The 22780-nt window shown below is 46.9% G+C and overlaps 1 protein-coding gene across 1 annotated transcript in view; it reads right to left on the bottom strand.

Moving 5' to 3' along the window:
* Positions 1 to 5021: 5021 nt before the first annotated feature.
* Positions 5022 to 22780, bottom strand: part of LOC148009523 (tubulin alpha-6 chain) — a 125529-nt gene continuing 107770 nt past the window's right edge. Inside the window, exon 5 of the mRNA XM_087672681.1 lies at positions 5022 to 5462. Coding sequence (XP_087528807.1) covers positions 5325 to 5462 — 138 coding nt within the window. The 3' untranslated portion in view covers positions 5022 to 5324. The remainder of the gene's footprint in view (positions 5463 to 22780) is intronic.

Here is a 22780-nt window from a genome sequence, read left to right on the forward strand (position 1 = left end):
GGGTTCTTTGCCAAAGCGAGGGCCACTAACAGCTTGGTATGTCCTGACTCAGGAAAGCCAATCTCCACCAACAAATGATGAAGCCTCCATAGTTGTAGAACAAAGGGCATAATACTCCACCTTTATAAATGAAATGGCCTCATTAGATTGCTTCTTACTACTCCAAGAGATAGCCCATGACCCAAGGGAGAATACAAAACCAATAGTGGATTGTCTCGAACCTACATCACCAGTGCAATAGAAGTCACTCTATCTAGAAAAAGTGCCCCCTATCCATCCGTGATCCCATAGTTTCGAGTTATAGGTAGCACAATGTGCAAAGCGGCTCACCAATGAACCTTTGTAGGAGTCTTCATGAAAGAAGACAACAAAGCCACCACAAAAGAGATGTTTGGCTCAGTGTGGACTAGCCATATCAAAGAGCCAACAAGGTACATGTAATAGGTGGCATCACTAAGGGGATCTCCTTCTGCCATAAGCTTAGACTCTAGGTCCATGGGGCATGAAATCGACTAACAATCAACCATACCAAATTGCGAGAGAAGCTCGAAGATGTACATGTGCTGGGAAATAAAAATACCGTGTGCCATCTCATAAGTCTCCAATCTGAGGATGAAGTGTAGGATCTCAATATTTGTCATGTCAAATTCATGGCCCAAGATATGCATGTCGAGTGTGATCAACCTCCTGTGTGTCGCTCCTTGTGATAATGACATCATCAACATACAAGATTGACCAAGACGCACATGTCCTCCACAACCTTGTAATAAGGGTTGAGGTCATGATTTGAGCAATAGAAGCCATTGTCCAAAAAGAATCAATCAATCCACTAATAACATGCCCTAGGAGCTTGCTTTAGACCATAGAGGACCCTTTGCAACTTGTAAAAATGATCCTCCTTCCCTTGCGCAAGAAAACCAAGATGCTGTGAGACATAAATCTCCTCTTCTAAGACACCATTCAGAAAGGCCAATCTCACATCTATCTAATGAACTGACTAACGGTGATGGGCAACTAAAGCCAAAATAGCTTAAATAGTGGACATCCGAGTTGTCAATGTGAGAATTTCAAAGCAATCCAAGCTTGTTTGCTAAGAGTCTCCCTTGGCAACAAGCCATGCCTTCAAGGTCCCATCTCCAAGATACTTGGTCTTATAGACCCACGTCATACCAATCACCTTCCGTCTCTTCGGACGAGGAACCAACTCCCAAATCTGGTTCCACCCAATAGAATCAAGCTTAGCCTGTATAGCCATATACCAAACATCTTGTGCAAGAGCCTCATCAATGATAGTAGGTTCATGGTCCTGAAGAATCTTTGACATAGGGGCATATTTCACACAAAGTGGACTATCCCGCTAGGCCTGAAGCCTAATTAACCAAGGTGGGCCAAGAGGCGTCTCAAGAAACTTAGTAATCCCTAAATCCTACATGAGCCATTAATACCACCAAGGAATGGTGATAGGCTCATCCCACTACAAAGGTGACTAAGGAACCTCTAGTACCTGTAAGGCACCTATTTGTCAAAGGGGCTCCCTCTACTAATGGAAGTAAAATCCTCACCCAATGAAGAAGACTCTCCCTCTAACAACTCAATTCCCCCAGCGGAAATTCGAGGAGATAAGGGGTAGGAGGACTTGATGACAAAGTAGTAGAGAAAGGAGTCATCAAGGGCAGCAGATGAGGTAGAAGGGGAAGAGCGGGAGGAGTTGCAAACAAAGGAATGCCAAGGGGTAACTTGGAAGGAAGGAGAGGGCTGATGTTGGGGGGGTGGCAAGGAGGAGGCAAAGGGGGTGATCAATCAAAGACGAAGGACCAAAAGAACCATCAATCGGATCTTCAGAGGTTGTAGCCTCATCAAAGATCACATCCTTGCTCACCTCGATCTTGCGAGTCATCGGGTCATAGAGCGGATAGCCCTTCATGGTTTTACTATAACGAACAAAGATAAGCTTCTTTGACTTGGAATCAAGTCTTCTCCCTCTTTTCTTCTTGTCCACATGGGCACATGCCTCACATCCAAAGATGCGGTAGTGGGAAATTAAAGGCTTCCCAAAGAAGGCCTGGTAGGAAGTCACATTCTGCAATGTTGAAGTCGGTGACCTCTTGTGGATATGGACCGTATTAGCCACTACCTCACCCCATAAGGAATGGGAAAGGCCCATGCGCTCCAACACTGATTCACCATCTCAAGCATGGTTTGATTGATACACTTCACCACACCATTTTCAAATGCTGTTTGAATGGGAATATTCCACCCAAATACTATGATCCCTGAAAAACTCAAAAAATATGTTAGAATAAAACTTGCCTCCATGATCAACTACGACACCTCAAACTTTCAAGGAGGTTTGCATCTCCACAAACACCTTCCACTTGCAAAATGAGAAGTATGCATTGCTCTTGTACTCCAAGAAATAGGACCACACATAACAACTAAAGGCATCAAGAATCAACATAAGAAACTTGGCCTTCTCAAGGGAGGTTGTGCCCATCAATCCGCAAAGGTCCGTGTGAACCAACTCAAGTGGGGCAGATGCCCTCCAAGTAGATACCTATGTTGCTTGCCCCTCAGGTAGCTAGGGCATAATGTGTGAACATGATGGAAATCTGAAAGTCCCTCCACCATCTTTTGCCTAGAAGCCTACGAAACAACATCAAGATTCAAATGCCCATATTGAGCATGCCAAATCAATCCAAGCTCATGGAAAGACCCCATAGCAAGGGCTGAGTGTGTAGAGTCCACCCTCCTGTGTACCTATCCATAGAGCAACTCCTAAAGATGCATCCTCCACTCTAATTGTAAATTGAATAAAAATGACTTGGGTACCTAGCTATGTAAGACCGTAAAAAGACAAAAGGTTAAAGCCCAAATCTGATACATAGAGGACTTTGATCCAATAAGAATGCCTATTAGCCAACAAGGGAATGGTTCCTACTCCACGCACGGGGACTGAAGAGTTATCACCAATGGTGACATAGCCACCTCTAGATCTCATGTCTTGAAGCCAATCCTGGCGGTAAGTCATGTGGCAAGAGGCTCCACTATCCACCACGAGCCAAGGCTTCTCCTTAGAAGTAAGACTCGTATCCTCCACCTCAAATAAGTGTACGAAGACAGACTCATAGTAGTGGGTGTGGCCTTAAAATCATTGGACCCCTCCTTATGCTTGAATTGGGGATACTTTTGCCAACACTTCTCCTCAAGATGAGTGCCCTTCCCACAATGTGGGCACTTGGACTTCTTCTCATCCTTGAAATCATCCTTCTTATCCTCGTGTTTCTTAGCTTGGGCCTTCCCCTTCTTCTTCTTGCTCCCTAATCCTGTAGTAAAAGCATTCGCGAAGTCCAATCTACTAGTCTCTACCTCTCTAAGATGCTCATCATGCTCCAAGACAAACAGAGAAAGCTCCTCCCAAAGAAGCATATCTCGGGTCCTCAATTCCATAAGGTTAGTGTAGAGAACATCTTATTTAGGAAATGGGAGTTGAGTCAATAGAATCATAGCCATATCTACCGAAGATATCATCCTCCTAAGGGACGCAAGCTCATCTCACATATCCTCCAATTTGTTGATGTAATCCTTCATAGGACACTCATCAACACCAAGCATTTGAAGCTTTTTCTCCAAGGAGATATCGTGGGCAAACATTTTCTAATGTTAAAGAGAAGCAAGCTTCTTCCGCACTTCCGCTCCAATCTTCAATCTGCGAACATGAACCAATACAAAATCTTGTAAACTCATGAAGAGAAAAACTTTGGAGTTGACAAAGGGCTACATGATCCATCGATGTCCCATGTGTGAAATCTTCCATGGCCTAGGGAACATAGAGAGAAACTCCCAAAGGTTGGTGTGGAGAATGCACTCCCCCCCGCCGCCCCCCCCCCCCCCCCCCCCTCTTTCCCTCCTTGCCAACCTCCTCTCCTAATATCTTATTGCCACCATCACCCCCTCCCAAAATGTCATATTATCCTCACACTCTTCAAACCTACATTACTCCCTCTTGAAGATTTGGAAATTGATGTTCAGGTTAGATATTTATAGGGAAGAGGATGACACTCCTTTTATAGGATTTGAAATCACATAGTTGCCTACACCCCTTTAAAATCACTACCAACATCCTCCCCTTGCATGTAATTTGCAACCACATGGTTGTCTACATTTGAGTGACATTATAATATTCACTTAGGCTGATGGCGATAGCCATTCATCTCCTCCAATGAAGGATGTTACAACTACATTTCCACCTTAGGAAGATACTTTGCTAAGGTGAAGACTCCCTCTCTCTCTCTCTCTCTCTCTCACACACACACACACACACACACACACACACACACACATTCCAAGGCACCTCAACCATACAGAGCTATGTTTCCACTCAAGCGAGGTACTTCATTGAGGAAAAGAGCTTTTCAACCTTTGTTTCCTTTTCTTTTTTAGTAGTACCATGTGCATCTATATCACAAAAATGTATTCCTACATTGAAAAATTGCATAGCATCTAGTCTCATAAGGATATCTTTTACCTTTTTTGGATGAGAGATAAGCTGCATTGTATATATTGTTGTGGTCTCATAGGCCACATTGGTGTTTCAAATATATTAACACACGCACGTGCACACACACACACACACTCTCTCTCTCTCTCTCTCTCATACATCATCTAAACCTACAAGTTAGGATATCTCACATACTCAACGTAGGTCATATGCATGAATACAATTCCCATGAATGGAGTAATGATACCATGACTTGCGTGCAATAAAATTGTGTATGAACCATAGTGCTCAATCATTTTATCATTTAGAAATTAGCATTGTGAGGTGCAAAGACATTTCTTTCAATGGGTATGTGGGTACCTTAGTGGGTGAGGGATCATAGCATCGAGGTGGTGCCTAAAGTTTCTTGGGGAGGCTTAGAGGTGGGAGGGCTAGAGTTTTTGGGGAAATCTAGGGGGTTCCAAGGGTGAGGGTTCTTGGGCAAGGACTCCAGGCTTTAGTTACATGATGATGCCTAAGCATATAAAAATTTACATTCAAGGTGTGCAATGGGTCTTTCTCGCATTATATTGATTCTGATAACCATGAACATGATAAGATGACAATGTTTAAAAGCAGCACCATGATTATACAAGCTAGTGTCAATGCCTAGCACTTACAGTCAGTTTGACTCCTGTGGGTTACAAAGGCTATACTTTGCACATATTTTCTGACAACCATAAAATAGTGAGGAAGCTCAGGTAACATTTTGATGACTCTTCCAGTGCACAAAAGCTGTACTTCTTACAATCTTTCAGACAACCATCTAAAAAAGACGGGCACAGAATTATCTCACATCAAAAGGAACAAATGACGGTCCAATTTCAGAAGGAAGCTGCTCCTTATCCAGCAGCTCATAAGGATCTACATACGGTTTTTGTCCTTGCACACGACCTCCAGAATGTATAAACACAGGTCCATAATACTGCAGTTTCAGATGTTCAAAAATTAAAGTAAATTCTCGAAAAACAGAGAAAATGTCCATAAACAAAGGCCTTTTGTTGAAAAAGAATGGTACAGTTTTCATCTCAGCAAATCAGACTCTTTCGGTAGCAAGATTGTGCATGATTTCCTCTAGGATTACCAATCTCATGCAAAGACACGTAGCATGCCAAACAAGTCAAAACAAGAGCAGTCTCCCAGACGGTGGAGACCAGAAAGTTATTATCCATGTACTAAAAGATAAGGGAAAAGTTTGTTTGTTTCTTTAGACAACATTTTGACATCCCTTCTTGGACCTTTGGCTACCCAGGGCATTAATATCTTGCTTTGCTCATAGTAGAAAACAGGCAACATAGGGGTGCAGTAACTAGAGCACAAGTAGAGACATTCTAGAAACCTCTGCACTCAATGAATGAAACAAGAAACATGACACAGTTGGAGAATATCTACACCAACGAACAGGTGTCTAGCACTAGCAGGCAATCATACCATCAGACATACAGTTGGGCAGATTGTCGGGGCAGTCAACTCAGTTGACTGTTGTACCAGGCAATCAGACATACAGTTGGGCAGTTCCATAATTATAGGAAAATGTGGGCTACCTGGCAGTTACACCATGCTGGGTCACTCAGACTACCTAATTGACTTATACCGGCACGCCACACATTCACCAATTAAGGTAGTACTCATGGTCAGACCTGTAGTCGTGCTGTTTCATGCTCTTCTATATTGTACTCAATGCTGGCTAAGAGTGGCTGGCAGCAGTTCTGGACTGTATCTGCTATTACATTTTATTTTATGCAACCCCTACATCCATGTGCATTCATGCAATTGTTTGTTTGTGCACTGGTATGTGGGCACTAGTGCAGGCAACAATAAGCCATCCTGCAAAGGGAGTTGTAGCCCGTGTGGTTTGAGCACACATGTGTACATGGGTGCATGAGTTCAAAACCTTGAGTACATCACTTGAGGCATCCTTCAAATTTTTCAAGCCTTCTCACCGTGGCGGCGGGGTGGGGGGAGGAAGGGGGGGAGAGCCGGGCGGGCGTGCGGAACAAAGAAAAAAAAAAAAAAAAAAACAATAAAGCCATCCCAATAACTCTCTGCTCTAGTAGCATCAATCTTGCTTGTGTGAAAAGATATTTCAACTGAAAAAGTGAAATGCCTGTTAAGTGGAAGTCCTCAAGATTCTTATCTGTTGTGGCTGGCTAGGGTGTGTGGATGTTGTGCCTGTCAGCTGCTAGAGATTTGCTTAGGCATTTAGTGAATCACTGTCCAGTGGCCTATCAATTGTCTGTGATAGCATGCTGATAGGCCACCATCACTTTGTTCTGTTGTGGATGGTAAGGGGTTTACCAATTCTGGTCAGTACAATGTTTCTAGCTTTTGGCTCCATTCTGGGATCAGTACAATGTTTCTAGCTTTTGGCTCCATTGTGAGATAATGCTCTCCTTTCCCTTCTGTATTATAAGTCCAGGAAAAACTTCAAGGACTAACAGATATTGACTTGTCATATGTTCAGCTGCATATTACATTTGTGGCAATCAAAGCTAATGATTGTAGCCATCATGACACGACGCTGCCCCCCAGTCTCGACTGAACTGTTGATTGCACCAGTTTTCCCCACACCCCCCCCCCCCACACTTGCCACGTAGCTCCGACCATCCCACCATCCCTCGAACCTCTTCCCCCCCACCACCCCCCTTGCCGAGCACCCCCCCCGATCTGCACCCATTTCACGTGATCCCCCCCAGACCCACCCCCCCTCCTCCCACAGGAGGTGATGAGCCACACACGCCTACATCCTCCTCGCACCAGCAGTTTTCTCCCTCCCACACAGCCACCAGCTCATCTTCCCCTACCGCCCGTCACACCTTGCCGAGACAGGCAGAGTTGTTGCCACAAGAGTTCTTCTGCAGTGGCCCATGGTTCTACCTGAGAGTTGCGGAGTGCGGAGAGTTCCCACTACCTCTAGAGGTGGGGATCTTCGTGGTTCATAATTCAAGGAGGGGCAAGGTCCATCTACTAGCACCACCGGATGGACCAAACTACACTTTTTTCCTTCAGTCCTCTCACTCAAGGGATTGGACGACGACACAGATAGAGGAGTTAAAGAGTCAGATGGCAGACCACATCTCCCAGTGGATGGGAGAAAAAGGACTACCACTGTTTGCACAACAATGGCCTGGTTGCATGATGGACATTAACTGGTGGGCTAGTGCCGAGGTCCCACACTTGAGCCTTATCTTTCGAGCCCCCCCACAATGGAGAGCTCCGAGGGATGTGATCGAGTGGCCCTTGGCATAGGCGGCCCGTTTCTACCAGTGTACAAAGTCACAACTCTCAGCATGGTTAATAGATGCATTAATAGTACCACCTGGAGCATCTATCACCCCTATGGTCCGGCTGAGGGCCACCATGGGGAACTGAAGTTCGCCGTCCAAACTTGCGGCAAAGAGTACTTGGATGCCCCATAGTTTTTTCTCATCAGCAACCTCCACACCGAACAGATGCCTGTTCGGTCAGTCACAAGTTTCCCCATGAGCTTACACCTTGCATCTTGAAATGTGCATAGTCTCCACTACACGGGGGCACGTGGTTCCAGGAAGTTGATTGTTCGAGAGGAGCTGCAGCCTACCCTTGCCGAACGGAGCGACATCTTACTTCTACAGGAGCACAAGCTCACTTCCACCCAGGTCCAGCGGGTAGGAAAGGTACTCCCAGGCAGTTCGCACACCTACTGGGAGCACACCATAGGTGCCCACGGCAGGAGTGGAGGCGTATGCACCTGTATTAGCCCAAGTCTCATCGCCTATGTATGAGACCATGGGACGATAGTGGCAGGGAGGGTTCTGTGGATCAGATTGGATATTGGGGACTCATGCCTTGGAGTTCTCAATGTCTATGCCCCTACGGAGGTTAGGACACGCAACAGGTTTTGGATGGAGATCGCGGATGGACTCCCAAAGGTGGACTCCTGGATCATTGGAGGAGAATTCAACAACCTGGAGACTTTTAAGGACCAACAGGGCAAAGGCAGAAACTACCAGGGCATGGCTAGGGAGGAGCAGGAGGCATGAGAGGTCTTTCTACTGGCAGTAGGAGCACGTGATGCCTAGAGAGACCCTGCCTTCCACACGAGGGAGAGGTCACTGGACTTCTCTTGGGGATACAGGCGGCTAGGTGGAATCCTGTTGAAGCGGTTGGATAGGTTTTATGTGGGAGAGTGGGGAGGCTCTCGTGGAGGCCAGATTGGAAAGTTAGCAAGCACCACATTGTCCGATCATTGCCCAGTTCTCCTGACACTAGATCCCCCCAGCATCTGCCCTAGACACATGATCCTATCAGATCCCTGACTCGATCTATAGGAGGGAGTAGGTGACGAGACAGATAGAGCAGATTTGGACCAGGGAGTGAGGCAGGAGGGACCCGATCGCATAGGAGGTTGCAAAGGTCCTAGCCGAGTCGAGCAAAATCTGCCAAGAGGCAACCATACAGGCCAGGCAGTAGAGCTAGGAGGAGAAGAGAGCATTCTAGCGGGACCTTACGGCCACACACAGATTATTACAAGAGGCACTAGGGGATCCCACCCTCCACGCACAAGAGGTCCACGCGTGAGCAGCCATTGCTAGCCTAGAGAACAGGTGCTCGGAGTTCTCTTTTCGCACCTCAGCAGCTTTCTGGGCGCGGAAGGGAGACACGATGTGCAGGGAGTTTTTCCAAATGCACCAGCCTCGCACCTTAGGAGAGCAGATATGCAGCCTTCGAGATCAATATGGGAGGACTTGTTTTAGCCCAAATGAGGTGATGGAGATTTCCACCGACTACTACAGTCGCCTCTTCCAGCAGGAGACAGCCTCAGTAGAGGGCAACGGTGTAGACAACAGGTCTGGGATCACATCCTATCCCTCGTCTCAAAGGAAATGGGACGCTCCCTTCTAACCCCCTTCACAGAGAAGAAACTAGAGGAGGCTTTCCATACACAGGATGGGTAGAAACACCCGGGAAAGGATGGCCTCTCTAAGGCCTTCTTCACTTCGTACTGGGAAGTGGTGAAGGACCCCCTCTACTGATGGCCTTCCAGGAGATCTTCACTTCAAGACGACAAATGCCAAGGAGTCTTTCAGTAGGTCTTATCAATCTTCTTCCCAAAGGGGGAGACCGATTGGAGATTTTCTAGTGGAGACCGATCACCTTATTGTCAATGGCCGATAAGGCACTGGCAAAGATGATTGGTAGGCGACCACGCCCCGTGCTTCCAAACATCATCCATGACACACAGACACGCTTTGTCCAAGATAGGATCATCCTAGACAACGTATTCACCTTCTTTGAGGCGACAGAGTGGGCTCAGCACAGTGGGCAGAGACTAGCCATAATACTCTTGGATTTTAAGAAAGCTTATGACAGGGTGGACTGCGATTTCCTAGAGGGCACGTGCCATGGTGAGGTTGGGTTTCCCCCAGGCTTGGATTCGCCGGGTCTCCGCACTTTACAGATTGGCCACTAGTAGGGTTCTCATAGGTGGTAGGAGTGGGAAGGAGTTTCAGCTGGAGAGATCAGTTCGGCAAGGCTGCCCCCTGGCCCCGTACCTATTCCTACTCTTTGCAGAGGTGATGTCCCACTTCCTCAGGTCACGTGTGAGCAGATTATGCGGCATCCGACTTCCAGTGAGAGAGAAAACTGAGTTGTTAGACTCGGAGTATGCAGATGATACAGCACTCTACATAGAGGATGATGAGAGATACTGGAGAGAGTGAGGTTGACTCTTGAGGTGTTCTGTCTTGCAGTGGGAGCAAAAATCAACTGACAAAAGTCGGTTGGTTTCCTCACAGACCTGGACTCGAGCACGGAGTGGAGCATCCACCTAGGATTTAGATGGGTGAGGCCGTTAGGTACCTAGGGTTCCAGTTGGGACTCGACATCACTCCCGCCCAGCAGTTTCTTCCAGTCCTCGATTCTATTCGGAGGAAGTTGACCTACTACAGCACGGCTCGCCTTCGATCTTGGTGATTAACCAGGTTTTCCTAGCAACGGCCTGGTACATCGCCTTGTGTTGGTGCTTCTCATCCTACTAGTGCAGCTTCGCCGCCTAGTGCGGAACTTTCTTTGCTCCGCTCCAAGGATTCCAGGGCCAAGGTGACATGAGCAACCATCATACAGCATCGGTCAGAGGGAGGGCTTGGGATCATAGACCCAAGGTATCAGAGTATGGCCCTCTTGGGCAAGCTAGTTGTCCGTAGCCTCACATCGCGAGGGAAGACCTGAAAGGTCCTATTGCAAGAGGGTCTTCAAGATTGTAGACCGAGGCTTGGCAGGAAGTGGAGGCCATCCCTGAGATGGATCTTCACATCAGCCCAAATCACCCCCCCCAGATCACCTTTCCTACGCAGCTTGCTCCGTGTGTGGCAAGGCCTCCATAAGGCCCTAATCCAAATCCCCCCAAGCTGCCAGGAGGAGATAGACTGTCAGCTGGTGATCTGGAACCCCCAGGTCAAGGATCGGGAAGGGGCACAGATTGGCGAGCGCCCCCACATCCAATGGACTGGTTGGGAGGCTGGCCCAACTCGTACCGTCAAGACATGGCAGGAGGTGTACACGATGGTGGACGAGGAGGTGTTGCAGCGAGTATCAGGCTGCCAGAGAGAAATGGAGTTGAGGAGAAGGAAGATAGACGCAGCAATACCTCAGGAGTGGCTTGCTCCCCCAATACGAGAGTTGATAGAGCCCGAGGAGGTATGGGCCACCAGGTTTTCACCAGCAGGCATTCCCCTACAGCTGGTAGGTAGAGTGGGCGACGCTCCACTTGGGACCTTCTTCACCGTACAGGAGGGGGGCGTTTGGCTCTTGACAGAGGACAGCAGGATGAGGGGATAGTTGTCCTTTCATGGAAGAGGAACCAGGTGATTGGCCTTCAGGGGAAGACATGGCGGCTGGACCCTTTTGTCTTTTGGCAGGAGCTTAGGGAGTGGCGCCTCTCGATTTGAGAGGGCAGACCACTTGATGAGTTGGAGTGGATCCGGGAGAGTGGCTATGGCCGGCCACTGCTATCACCAAGAATCCACCGAGGTACCTGGAGTACACCGCCAGGATTGGCAGACACGTACTGTTGCAAGAGGATATGGATTGGGCACCGTCACGTAGCAGGCATTGGGCGGAGCACAGCATCACAGAGCCTTTCTGACGGACCTTCTGGCGCCGCCTATGGGATAGCTCGAGGCCGAGGAGGGTATCGTATTTTTTATGGCTGGTAGCACATGGAGACTTGGCAGTGGGAAGCTAGCTTCCCCAGATGCAAAAGGAGGGAGGTTGTAAGTGCTGCACACAACAGCCTCTAGAAACCCCAAAGCATTGCCTCTGGTCGTGTGAGGCGGCGCAGCTTATGTGGAGAGAAGCATGCCACATCCTTCGCCGTATAGCACCCAGCCTTAGATGTATCTCATGGGGGGCTTTCTGCTAGCAGGCGGTCAGCCAGGGCTGTCACCTTTTGTATGAGGCCGGAATGTAGGACACGATATTCATTATCGAGGCAGGGTCGTGCGCACTGGTCAGTTTAGAGGCTGTACCCATCCGCCAGGTGCTGGAGCCCACAACAGACTGCTCTGAGGTATGAGAGATGATAGGGAGCCTTATTGGTTGGCATATCTGGAAGGCACGGTGTCAGGAAGCTTTCAGCGGAGAGAGACTTTCAATACAGACAACCTTAGCAGAGCTTTGGACCTCCATCATCCACTCCCTCTGTGGCTGATGGGATCAAGTGTAGGGCGACAAGTCCAGGGCAAGCCAAGAGCTCCGATGTCATTTCTTGCGCACTTGGGGCGACCAGGACCTGTTTTTCGTGATACAGACAGGCAACCCCAAATGGTGATACACTCCCCCTCCATGGCTTCTTGCCCCCATCCTCCCCAGTCCGCCTTAAGAGGCTTGTAAACATTACATATTTGTGACTTTCATCAGCTCCAACTAGTCTGTTGAGCATGAGCACTCCGTTGTTATCTGTTTTTTTGAGTAATATAATCAGCCACATTTTACTTGCAAATAAAAAGCTAATGATTGTCACAGAGAATCTCTACAAGAGCAATATTCTATCATTGTGCAGATCATCAGATACTCTGTTGTTGGCAGATCAGCAGATACTCTGTTGTTGAAATCTTCCAGGAAGTCAAGAATCACGTGTGAGCTGGCAAGTACGGAAGGTAGTCTTCTTGTGAGTGCTTGGGAGAAGGTGGCAGGGATATTCAAGTGACTCATCAATTCATTGGAGTTGGTTACACATTGTAGGCTCGCAGAAATTGATGGCCAGAAACATAAGAAAATGGGCCCCATTGTGAATAGGCTAAGTAGCTTGCAAGGCCGCTCATTCAGAGTAAACCACTGACTAAGCTGTTGTGTCAGCAGCTGAGTCAGAATCCCAAATTAGAAGGAAAACGAAGCGTGGATTTTCCTACCATAAAGTTACGATGCATGACATAATCTTCACGATTATCAATGGCACCTTTCCACGATTTTCAGTTCTGGAGGCCTTGCTCAACTGCTAGCCTCCAGAGACTTTGGCATGGCAAGCAGAGATCTAGGAGCTCAATGGAAACCTTGCAAAGTGTCCTAGATCTAGGAGCTCAATGAGAACCTCGCAAAGTGTCATATCTTGAAGACATGTTGCCAAATGGTAGTGCATGTTGCCAAATCGTGAACTGTAAATTTACATTTATTTATTTATTTATTTTCCCAAGAAAAGAGAACTCTATTAATAACACCTCGGAGAAAGCCCCTCTAAGGTAAATACAAAGTACAAGAAACTCTGTGAAGTGTAACTAAGTACATCAAAGATACAATGGTTGTGTAAACAACCAATCTGGTGGGCTAAAGTGCCAGACCATCTGAGGGATACTGTGAAAGAAGGTGTCTGAATCCCAAATCCTCAGGAAAGCCTCTCTTTTCTTCCTCATCCTCTCAGATCTGCCCTGCAACCTCTCCCATCTCCCACGGAGAGTATGGACTATCTCTGTCCAAATCCTCGATAAAGACTCCCTAGTAGGTATATCTTGAAGATCAATGACCTGGCTACATCTCACAGTCCATATGTACCAAGCTATAATGCTGGAAATCAGCTCCCATCTATGACGATGTCCCTAAGTCCATTGTGTCTGAGTAGTCTAGGGTAGGGATCCTGCTCAGATGCTGTCCAATGATGAGAAAAGAAAAGCTCCCTTGAGTGTCCTCATAGCCGCAAGCTGGACCTCTGTCTATGACCCAAGCTGCAGCCCCCCAAGTCGCCACCTCTCCTCCAAATCTCTTAGGCTCTAGGACAGTCCCAGAGGCAATGTCTCTATGTCTCCTCTGGCTCACCACATCGCGCGCAAGCCACTGAGTCCCTGCCATATCCAAGCCAAGTGCCCACTGCTAAACTCCTATGGGCTAAAAGCCATAGAAAGAGAGATATCTTCTTGGGCCTGAAGCTGCCATGTAGCCGCCTCCAAAATTCGTATAGGAACTCATCTGAGACTCCCTCTCTATGCCAATAAGGGATGGCTGTAGGCTGTGCTCTAATCTTGCTCATCTGTATCCTCCGTCCCAATCTAGTAGTGTAGCCAAAGAAGGGGATGTCGGATGGCCTATCAAGGAAGGGATCCCTCCACACCCACTCTCCTGGATCCCACTGAAGTCTCTGTAGAGGCCTCCTCTGCTATGCCCAATATCTCCATCCAACTATAAGACAAGTGGTTGGGTCTGGGTCTATGTGCCATTTTCTTTGAAAGTGTGCCACTACTCTGATTCTTTGCCTGGAGCAGCCACAGAGTGGCTGTAAGGTCAAGGTCCTCTTGTTGGAGGCAGCCATCCTCCTCAACTGTGAAAGTGAATGTCCTGTCTCTACTAGATGCAATGATTGCTAGAAGGATATCCCCTCTAGAGAAAAAACCAATCCATGTTTGAGAGGAAGCTGTTTCAGTTTGCCAATCTGGTGGAACCCCTTCGTCACGGCCTCAATCATAGCCCTGGCTCCCCTAAGACCATATAATCTCTGCCTTTGGGTCTTGTGTGGTAACTCCTGAAATGCAAACCACTCCCCCACTGATGTAGCGACCTATAAAGAGAATCGCCCCCATGATAAGTGTGTCCGCTGCCCAATGGTGTGGCCTGACTCTGATCTCAAATTATTTACCTACAGCTAATATATTTAATAAAAACATCTGAATTTTGGCACTGACATGGGCATCGACAGAGTCTAAGCCTTGTGCCACATAGGGGAAACCAAAGAATGAGTTCAAAACCGAGCTAGATCAGTCATATATGCATTGGGGATCCTTTGGCAGTCTCAGAGCACCAAAACCAACAGCTCTTTGCTACTATTTTTCTACTATTTCTCAATAGGACTGCTTTTTCCAGGTCCTAGGGCTGAGATCTACACCTCTATTTGAGACCTCTGTTGGGTATGGAGCTCGCAAAGATGGACCAGCAGGCTATGGCAGATGGAACTCCATAATTGAGATGGAAGTACAAGTGATAGGGCCTGAATATATACTATATAGACTAAAGTGTGTACCTAACCCTTTGACCCTTATTTAATACTAGGAGCTGTAAAAGGTGTTTATACCTTTAACACATATGTTCACAAATAGGGGGAAAATAACTAACAAACCCCCTTTGTATCATGGGTAACTGAACTCCTGACATCAAACATACGAGAAAGGAAATGGGAAGGTCTTACCTCAAAAGTTGGTATCTTATCCCATACAATGATCTATGAAAGCGAGAGAGAGAGTTTTCTGGAAAAAAAAAGAGAGAGAGAACTCTTCCATGTTCACAAACTAAAAGATAGATTGATTATAATAAGTGAGATGGAAGTACAAGTGCTAGGCCTTGAAAAGATAGGCTAAGGTGTGTACCTAACCTTTTGACCTTTATTTAATGCTGGGAGGTGTAAAAGGTGTTCACACTTATAACACACACAAGCTATGTTCACATGTGGGGAAAAATAACTAACAGCCTCAGCATTTGAATACCTTTTGGACACTTCTATCACAAAGAAGGTACTTTTGGGTCAATTGTGTCACATGAAACCACTATATTCATGAGAGAGATAGCAAAATGGATCAAGAGGAAAAAGGTTGGACAATGTTGGGAGATTATGCTCTATCGAATTAAGCTCCAATTGATGATGTCATTTTTTTAGTTTAGCAAACTGAAGTCTATAGATGGGCTTTTGGAGGATCCAAAGTTAGTTCCAAGTCCAACAATTAAAGTGCCAAATCCATTGAGGCAGAATAGGCACGATGCAGAAAACCATTGGGAAACCAGCCATTTGTATTATGTTTTGGGACAATCTCCCAATAGGCTAAAGAAATACCGAAAAGGGCACCAAGCTTGGGGCCAACAAGCATCCATGTGTGCAGAAGGAACTTTCTAGCTCGCTTCAGTGAGTACTTTATTTGTTGAATGATTGTTGTTGTTTTATCATTATTGTTTGCACATTCAAGATTTACTGTCCTTTGGGTTTTCTAAAGTCGGTGTCTTAGTGCCCCCCTATGCATGCTACCTTTGCCAAGCTTTGATTATGGTTGCCTGATGAAATATGTAACCTATGTTGGACCACGTGTGAAGTAATTGTGCGATGAATTGATAGAGAAGGGAAAATGAATGAATTAATCAACGCACAATAACTCAATCACAAAATGAGAGCCAATGTATTAATGAGTGAGAGAGAATACAATGCTCAAGGCGATCATAATGAAAATGCCACACTTATGTGCCAATGACGCACAGTGTCTTCTTATAATAAAATAACAACCTAACGGCTTATTAACCATCATAGGAAACCCTAGATTAAACCCTAACCCTAGTGTTACTTGGTGCCTAAGGACATTAGGGGCAACAACTACATTAATAACAGTTTAAATACCTAGGAGCCCAGATCATGGATCAAACAGCATCAACACGTAGCCCATGAGATGACCTATAGCACCGTCCAAGGAATGGGTGAACTGATCTGGGAACAATGAAAAAATTCTAGCAATTAAAAGAAAATATAAGGTCGTGGTTGCATAAGTTCATCCAAGTGGATATAGCAACTTATGACAGTACAAAATATGACACATCATGGAATAAATGGGATGAAGTTCAAAGCTTGCCAAAAAGTATGGAACTCTGGTCAAGAAAGAGCCTTTGTGAAAAGGTCTACCAAGTTGTCTTCAATGAGTATCTAAGACAACTCTATATCTCCAACTAATATCCACCTCACGAACATAATGGTAATGAAATATTATATACTTTCTGCGGCATGGAACATTGGGTTCCATGCAATAGCCAAAGCACTTTGGCTGTCAATGTAGATAAGTATCGGAGCCGTGTGCTACATATGAAGATCTGCAAGTAATGTAGGTAGCCAAATACACTCTACTATGGTTAACTTCACAATTGGAAGTAGCAATTGTACTTTGTTTCTTGCTGAACCGAGAAACAAGGGACATACCCAAGAAGAGGCAATTGTCACTATGGGAGACACGAGAATTGGGACATCCGGCCCAATCACTATCAAAATATCCATGTAAGGAGCATGAAGAATTAGCCTTGAAGAAAAGGCCAAGATCTTGGGTGCCTCAAGATACCGAAAGACATATTTCATTGCCTGCCAATGAAGTACTCAAGGATTGTGCATAAATCTACTCAATTGGGAGATAGCAAACTGAATATCGAGCCTCGTGGCATAGATAAATCAAGCGTCCAATAGCATGCCAATATAAAGTAGTATCACAAGATCCACTACCATCATCAAAAGTGAATCCAAAACTAGGCTCCAAGGGAGTAGATGGGCTTGCAATCCTCAAAGTGGAAGCATTGAAAAAGCTGTCCAATATACTTGGACTGTGTCATGATGATGACCCCCTCAATGTTGGCAAATTGGATACCCAAGGAATAATGAAGTAGACCAAGATCAGTGATCGCAAAGGTTTGCTCTAGATCAGCCATAAGTTATGCAATTTAACTAGCATTGGTCCCAATGACAAGCAAGTCATCAACATAAAGGACAAGAATAAAAAAATTAGATCCCTGATGTCAAATGTAAAGAGTGGGCTCAGTAGGGCTATTCTCAAATCCAAGACTAATAATTTTCTTTTGCTGTTTTCCTGCCGGGGAGAGAGAAACATGTGCTGAAAATAATATTTTTCAGAAATAAAATATTACCCGAACAAGGCGACGGTCAACAATATGCTGGAATCAGAGATTAATCGCTGAGATGCTCAAATAATATGGACAGCAGTAGAATTTGAGAGAATTCGCCCAATAAATGTGCCAAGATAATAGAATTTGTTTTAAATGACACGAGGAAAACAGAACCAGCAACCAAATAATATGATTTTGAGCACCTGAGGCCAAAGAAAGTGATTTGAGGAAAAAGCCCCAAACTTGGAGTGCCTATAAAGTGAAGTTGAGAAAAAGCCCCAAATTTTACCTGAATTTTGAAGAAATTTAATAAAATTACTAGGCAATTGATCCTAGCCACCACACGTCAAGCTGATATGAGCCTCAATTTTGATGAAATTTGATAAATTTCAGAAAAGCCCCAAAATTTTCAAAGAATTTTGGGTGAAGTTGAGCTCAAATGGCGAAAAGCCCCAAATTTTACCATGAAATTTACGAGAGGTTCAAAGAATTCTTGTGAAATTTTTACTAGGATGATGCCAAATCTCAAGTCTATTGATGAATTGAGCCTCAATTTTTATGAAGAACGCCCAATTTTAGAAAAGCTCAAAATTTTGCAATGAGATTCGGGCAAAATTTGGCAAATTCAATGAAAAACGCCAAATTTAATGAAGACTAAGCATCAAATTCCTTCAATTGGTGACGAACTATGTGAATTTGGGAAATTGTTGGAGAGGCCCAATTTTTTTGTGTGAATTGGGGCTGAATTGAGAGAACTTGCAAGAAAAACCCCCAAATTTGGGCAAGTTTGTGCTTGGGAAAGGCAATGAATGAGAATTGGGGCTGAATTGAGAGAATATGTAAACAAACACCAAATCTGGGCAAGTTCGTGCTTGGGAAGGGCAACAAATGAGAACAAGGACATGCTAGTGTAAGAGAATTAATAAATGATGGATCTTTTGAATATAGCCCCTTAAAAAGAATATATTTATATGTATTGGACAGTTTGACACAAGTTGATTGTCAATGTGAAAAAGACAAAAAGGAGTCGTTGGCAAGATCATCGAGGCGGTGCCACGTGATTACAATCAAGATGGTGTCAATGACAAGCAATAGCAACATCAGCATGGCAAGCTTGCAGGACTCTAAACACGCAATTGGTGACCAAAGCAACGGAATAGAGATGGGGTCTCAATGGGATGGTCAGCAGATCGCAGGGTGGCTGCAATCAGTGGTAACGGACAGTAGCTTGCAACAGGATCACAAACTCACAAGTAGAAGTGACAACGGAGACTACAGTTAACAAAGCATGCCAACCGTTGGACAAAGAGTAATTAGCTTGGCGATTCAAGAGACACAAGGCAATGATTTGGCACATTGGAGTTGGAGTGTGTCTTGAGCACGGGTTGCAAACGACACACCAATCAAGCAAGATTGAAGAATTGTCTCAAAAGGACTGAATGGCAACGACAATGGTGGCATAGTGACGTGCAACTATCAACAACTACTTGTTAAGGAAACAAAAGCTGGCATAATGGCAATGGTTTTGAGTGGCAACTGGCCAAGGTGTGGCACTCAATGGTAATGGCTATGTTGGAGATGTCACGGATGATGGCAATGGAGGTAAGCTACTATGGTACCACTGTTGGCCCTCATGTGAAGTAAATGCATGAGAGATAATGTATTGACTGGTAGGGGTAAAGGCGCTTGTGCCTAGCTGCCTATGTATTAGTTACACTGATAGTATCCACACTATGTATTAGTTACTCACACACCTGTACAGTACAGGTGGCAAGTGCCCATCATTATCACTTTATTCTTTATCCTTTCAATGGCATTTGAATAAAGGGAAGCGTGGTCACGCATTATGACTGTTGGGGTTCCCATCTTGCATCTCTCTCTCCCGACTTGCTCCCACCACGGCTCATCTCGCTCCCACCATCGCCCTACTCACCTGCTTCCGCCATCACGCCATCGACGCCCACTCGGACCAACCGCTCGTCCGAGTCCCCAAACCTCTCGTCCAAATCCCCAACACTCCTCGTCCGAGTCCACTCACAATCGCACGCCCTCTCGTCCGACTCGGACACTGCCACGTGGACTAAACCCCTTGTCCGAGTCCCCACAATCGCACGTCCCTCGTCCGAGTCCCCGCACAATCGGACGCCCCCTCTCCACGTGACCACGCTCCTCGTCCGAGTTGACAACTGGACCATACCGTCCGAGTCGCCGGACCACGCACGCCAGCCCACCCCTACCATCGCCCTCCCTGCTACCTCCCTCACGCCCCGGACTCGGCACCCATATCACACCACCGCCACTAGCCCTGTCAATACCCGACTTTTCCGCCACCTCCCACCACCGCCCATCACGCATCCGCCACCACAATGAGGCCAGATGCACACATCCCCTGAGCAAGCCCAGGAACCGTGAGGAAGGGATGGGCTCGAGCAAGACATCCCCGTCACCAGGCAACCGCACAAGAGGGGAGAAAAATGAGAAATACTCAGTGATTTGGAGCAGCATTGACAAGGTGACAGACTACGGCACAAGCAAAGGCATGGAGGCCCTCCGAGATGTATGCAAGGCGCATGACCAAGACATCAGCAACATCAAGGAAATCATGGCAGCAATGTGCACGGAAACTGCACACCAAATCAAGGAGGAAATAAGCACGAAAGTGCAAGAATGGAAGAACGAAATCTACGCCGATATCACATCACACTTCACCTCCTGGAAGGCGGACATTGAAACATCCCTCCAGGAGAGAAACAGGGTGATCGAAGAGCTGAGGCACGAGCTCGATGAATATAGAAACCAGCTGGACCTACTCAAGAAGGAGGAAGGAGAAATCACGGAAACAATGCCCACCAATGTGCAAACCGAGATCAACGAGCTGAAGACACGAGTAACAAAGGAGCTCAATACATGGGCGAATATATATAGTGAAACAAGCACAAGCCGAAGTGGCCGAGAACTCCAAATGGATTGAGGTAGCCAAGAAGTCACCAACAAAGAAGGAGGAGTTTGTGAATGCAGCACTAGAGGAGGAGAAAAGGAGAAAGCTTAGAGCGCTCCACATCCGGGTGGTCGGGATGGAAGGAAGGGGATAGCCCCCTGGCAGACGCCAAGCAGATATGTGAAAAGCTGGGAGTAGAGGACTCTCAAATAGTGGAGAATGCATGGCGCATAGGTAAAGACCTCACCAAGGGAAGGCCTCTTATCCTCAAATTTGCCAACTTAAAATCTAGACGAGCCTTCCTCTCTAAAAGGACAGCTCTAAAAGGGGAAAAAGTCATCCTACCTGGAGAATGACCTCACACCCGCACAGGTGGCACACCGTAAAGAATGCATGCCACATATCCTGGAGGCTCGCAAAGCGGGAAAATGGGCAGTATACAAAGATGGTCATGTCATCATCACAAATAAACGCCAATGACGGGGCGCGGCCTATGAGACCCACCTGAGGTTTGCAGTGTGGAACTACAACGGAGCTATGAAAACAGATGCAGGATTATTCCAGGAGACCTTCACCGGCAAGGACATCGTCCTCTACACTGAAACCCACCAAAGCCTAGGCACCTACTTACCAGAAGTGAGGGGATATAGATGGGAGACGGCATGCCGCCCTAGAGCCCGAACAAAAGGAGGGACCCGAGGGTCCGGAGGGGTGGCTGTGTTGTACAGGGAGGAGTTACAGCCCATGGTGTAAGTCATGCGGAAAGATGAGGAAGCCCGGTTCATGTGGATCCGGATACACACCAAAATGGCCCCCGAGACATATACATGGCGCTGTGCTATTTCCCACCAGCACACTCCCCATACGCATCACCGAAGGGCGAGTCACCATACCTACCACTGTACGAGGATATCATGCACTACTCCAACTTGGGGGATGTCATGTTGGCCGGAGACTTCAACGCACGCACAGCACAGAGGCAGACCCCCTTCTTCGAGAGCGAAGACCACATGTACAAAGAGTTCGCACCGGAGGAGATAGGACTCAACCGGGCATCACAGGACACAGCTGAATGCACCGAATATGGTGAACATCTACTGGCATGTACAAAGAGTTCGCACCGGAGGAGATAGGACTCAACCGGGCATCACAGGACACAGCTGAATGCACCGAATATGGTGAACATCTACTGGCATTAGGGGAGGGACACGGACTAGCCATCCTCAACGGTCTCGACAGATGGCCTGGATTGGATGCCCTCACATGCTTCCCACACAAGCACGCGGCCAATTGCATCAGACGAGGGGCACATGGAGCACCCACACAGAAACTGGGAGCAAGCACAGTGGACTATATCCTCGGCCCTCTATCACTTATCCCTGATATCAGTCCTTTAAAATATCAACTCGCCCACTCGCAGTGGCTGCCGACCATGCCTACCTACAATTTGACATAACCTACAGGTATGACCTAACCCCCCCAGCAAGCAACCCCCCAAGATTCCCCAGGTACCACTTTACCAGGCTAACTGCGAGCGCATACTCCGACCATCTCTACTGGAGCCTACAGGAAATGGACCCCCACGCACCCCTGGAGGAGGTCATAGCACAGTTGGCGAGCACACTACACACCTCGGCTGCCGAATACTTCCCCCACACATCCCCCCACTCCACCCCTCCGAACAAGAATGTCCCACAGAATAGCTGGTACGACGCAGAGTGCAGGGAAACCCGGCTCCGTCTTCAACAGGACAAAGCATGGGGAGTATATACGCATAAACAGGCACGCTTGATCTTCCATCGTCTAGTGTGATGGAAGAAACAAGCCTACCTCTCCAAAGTGGAACACGAATTCTACCAGCTATTCTTAGGACAGGACAGCAAAGAGGCATGGAAGGCGTTTCAGGAACCCCGAGCCCAGACGCCCATCACCTCCCCGGACACTTGGCATGCATATGCAACCTCACTATACCAAGTACCCAAGCAGCCCCAGCTACCCCGGGTCCCCGGCCCCCAGGGAGCAGACCCGGATCATCCACATTCTTCAGCACGGAGCGGGTTCGGGACACCATTGATAGACTCCAAAATGGCCGTGCCCAAGACCACGAAGGCTTGGTAGCAGAGCATTTGACCCATGCCAGAGACATACTGGCACCTCTCGTAGCACACATGTTCAACAGAGCCCTATGCGAAGGCTTCCCTGCC

Source organism: Lygodium microphyllum, chromosome 30 (assembly GCF_053477565.2).
Source record: "Lygodium microphyllum isolate KBCC chromosome 30, Lygodium_microphyllum_v1.1.10, whole genome shotgun sequence".
NCBI lineage: Eukaryota > Viridiplantae > Streptophyta > Polypodiopsida > Schizaeales > Lygodiaceae > Lygodium > Lygodium microphyllum.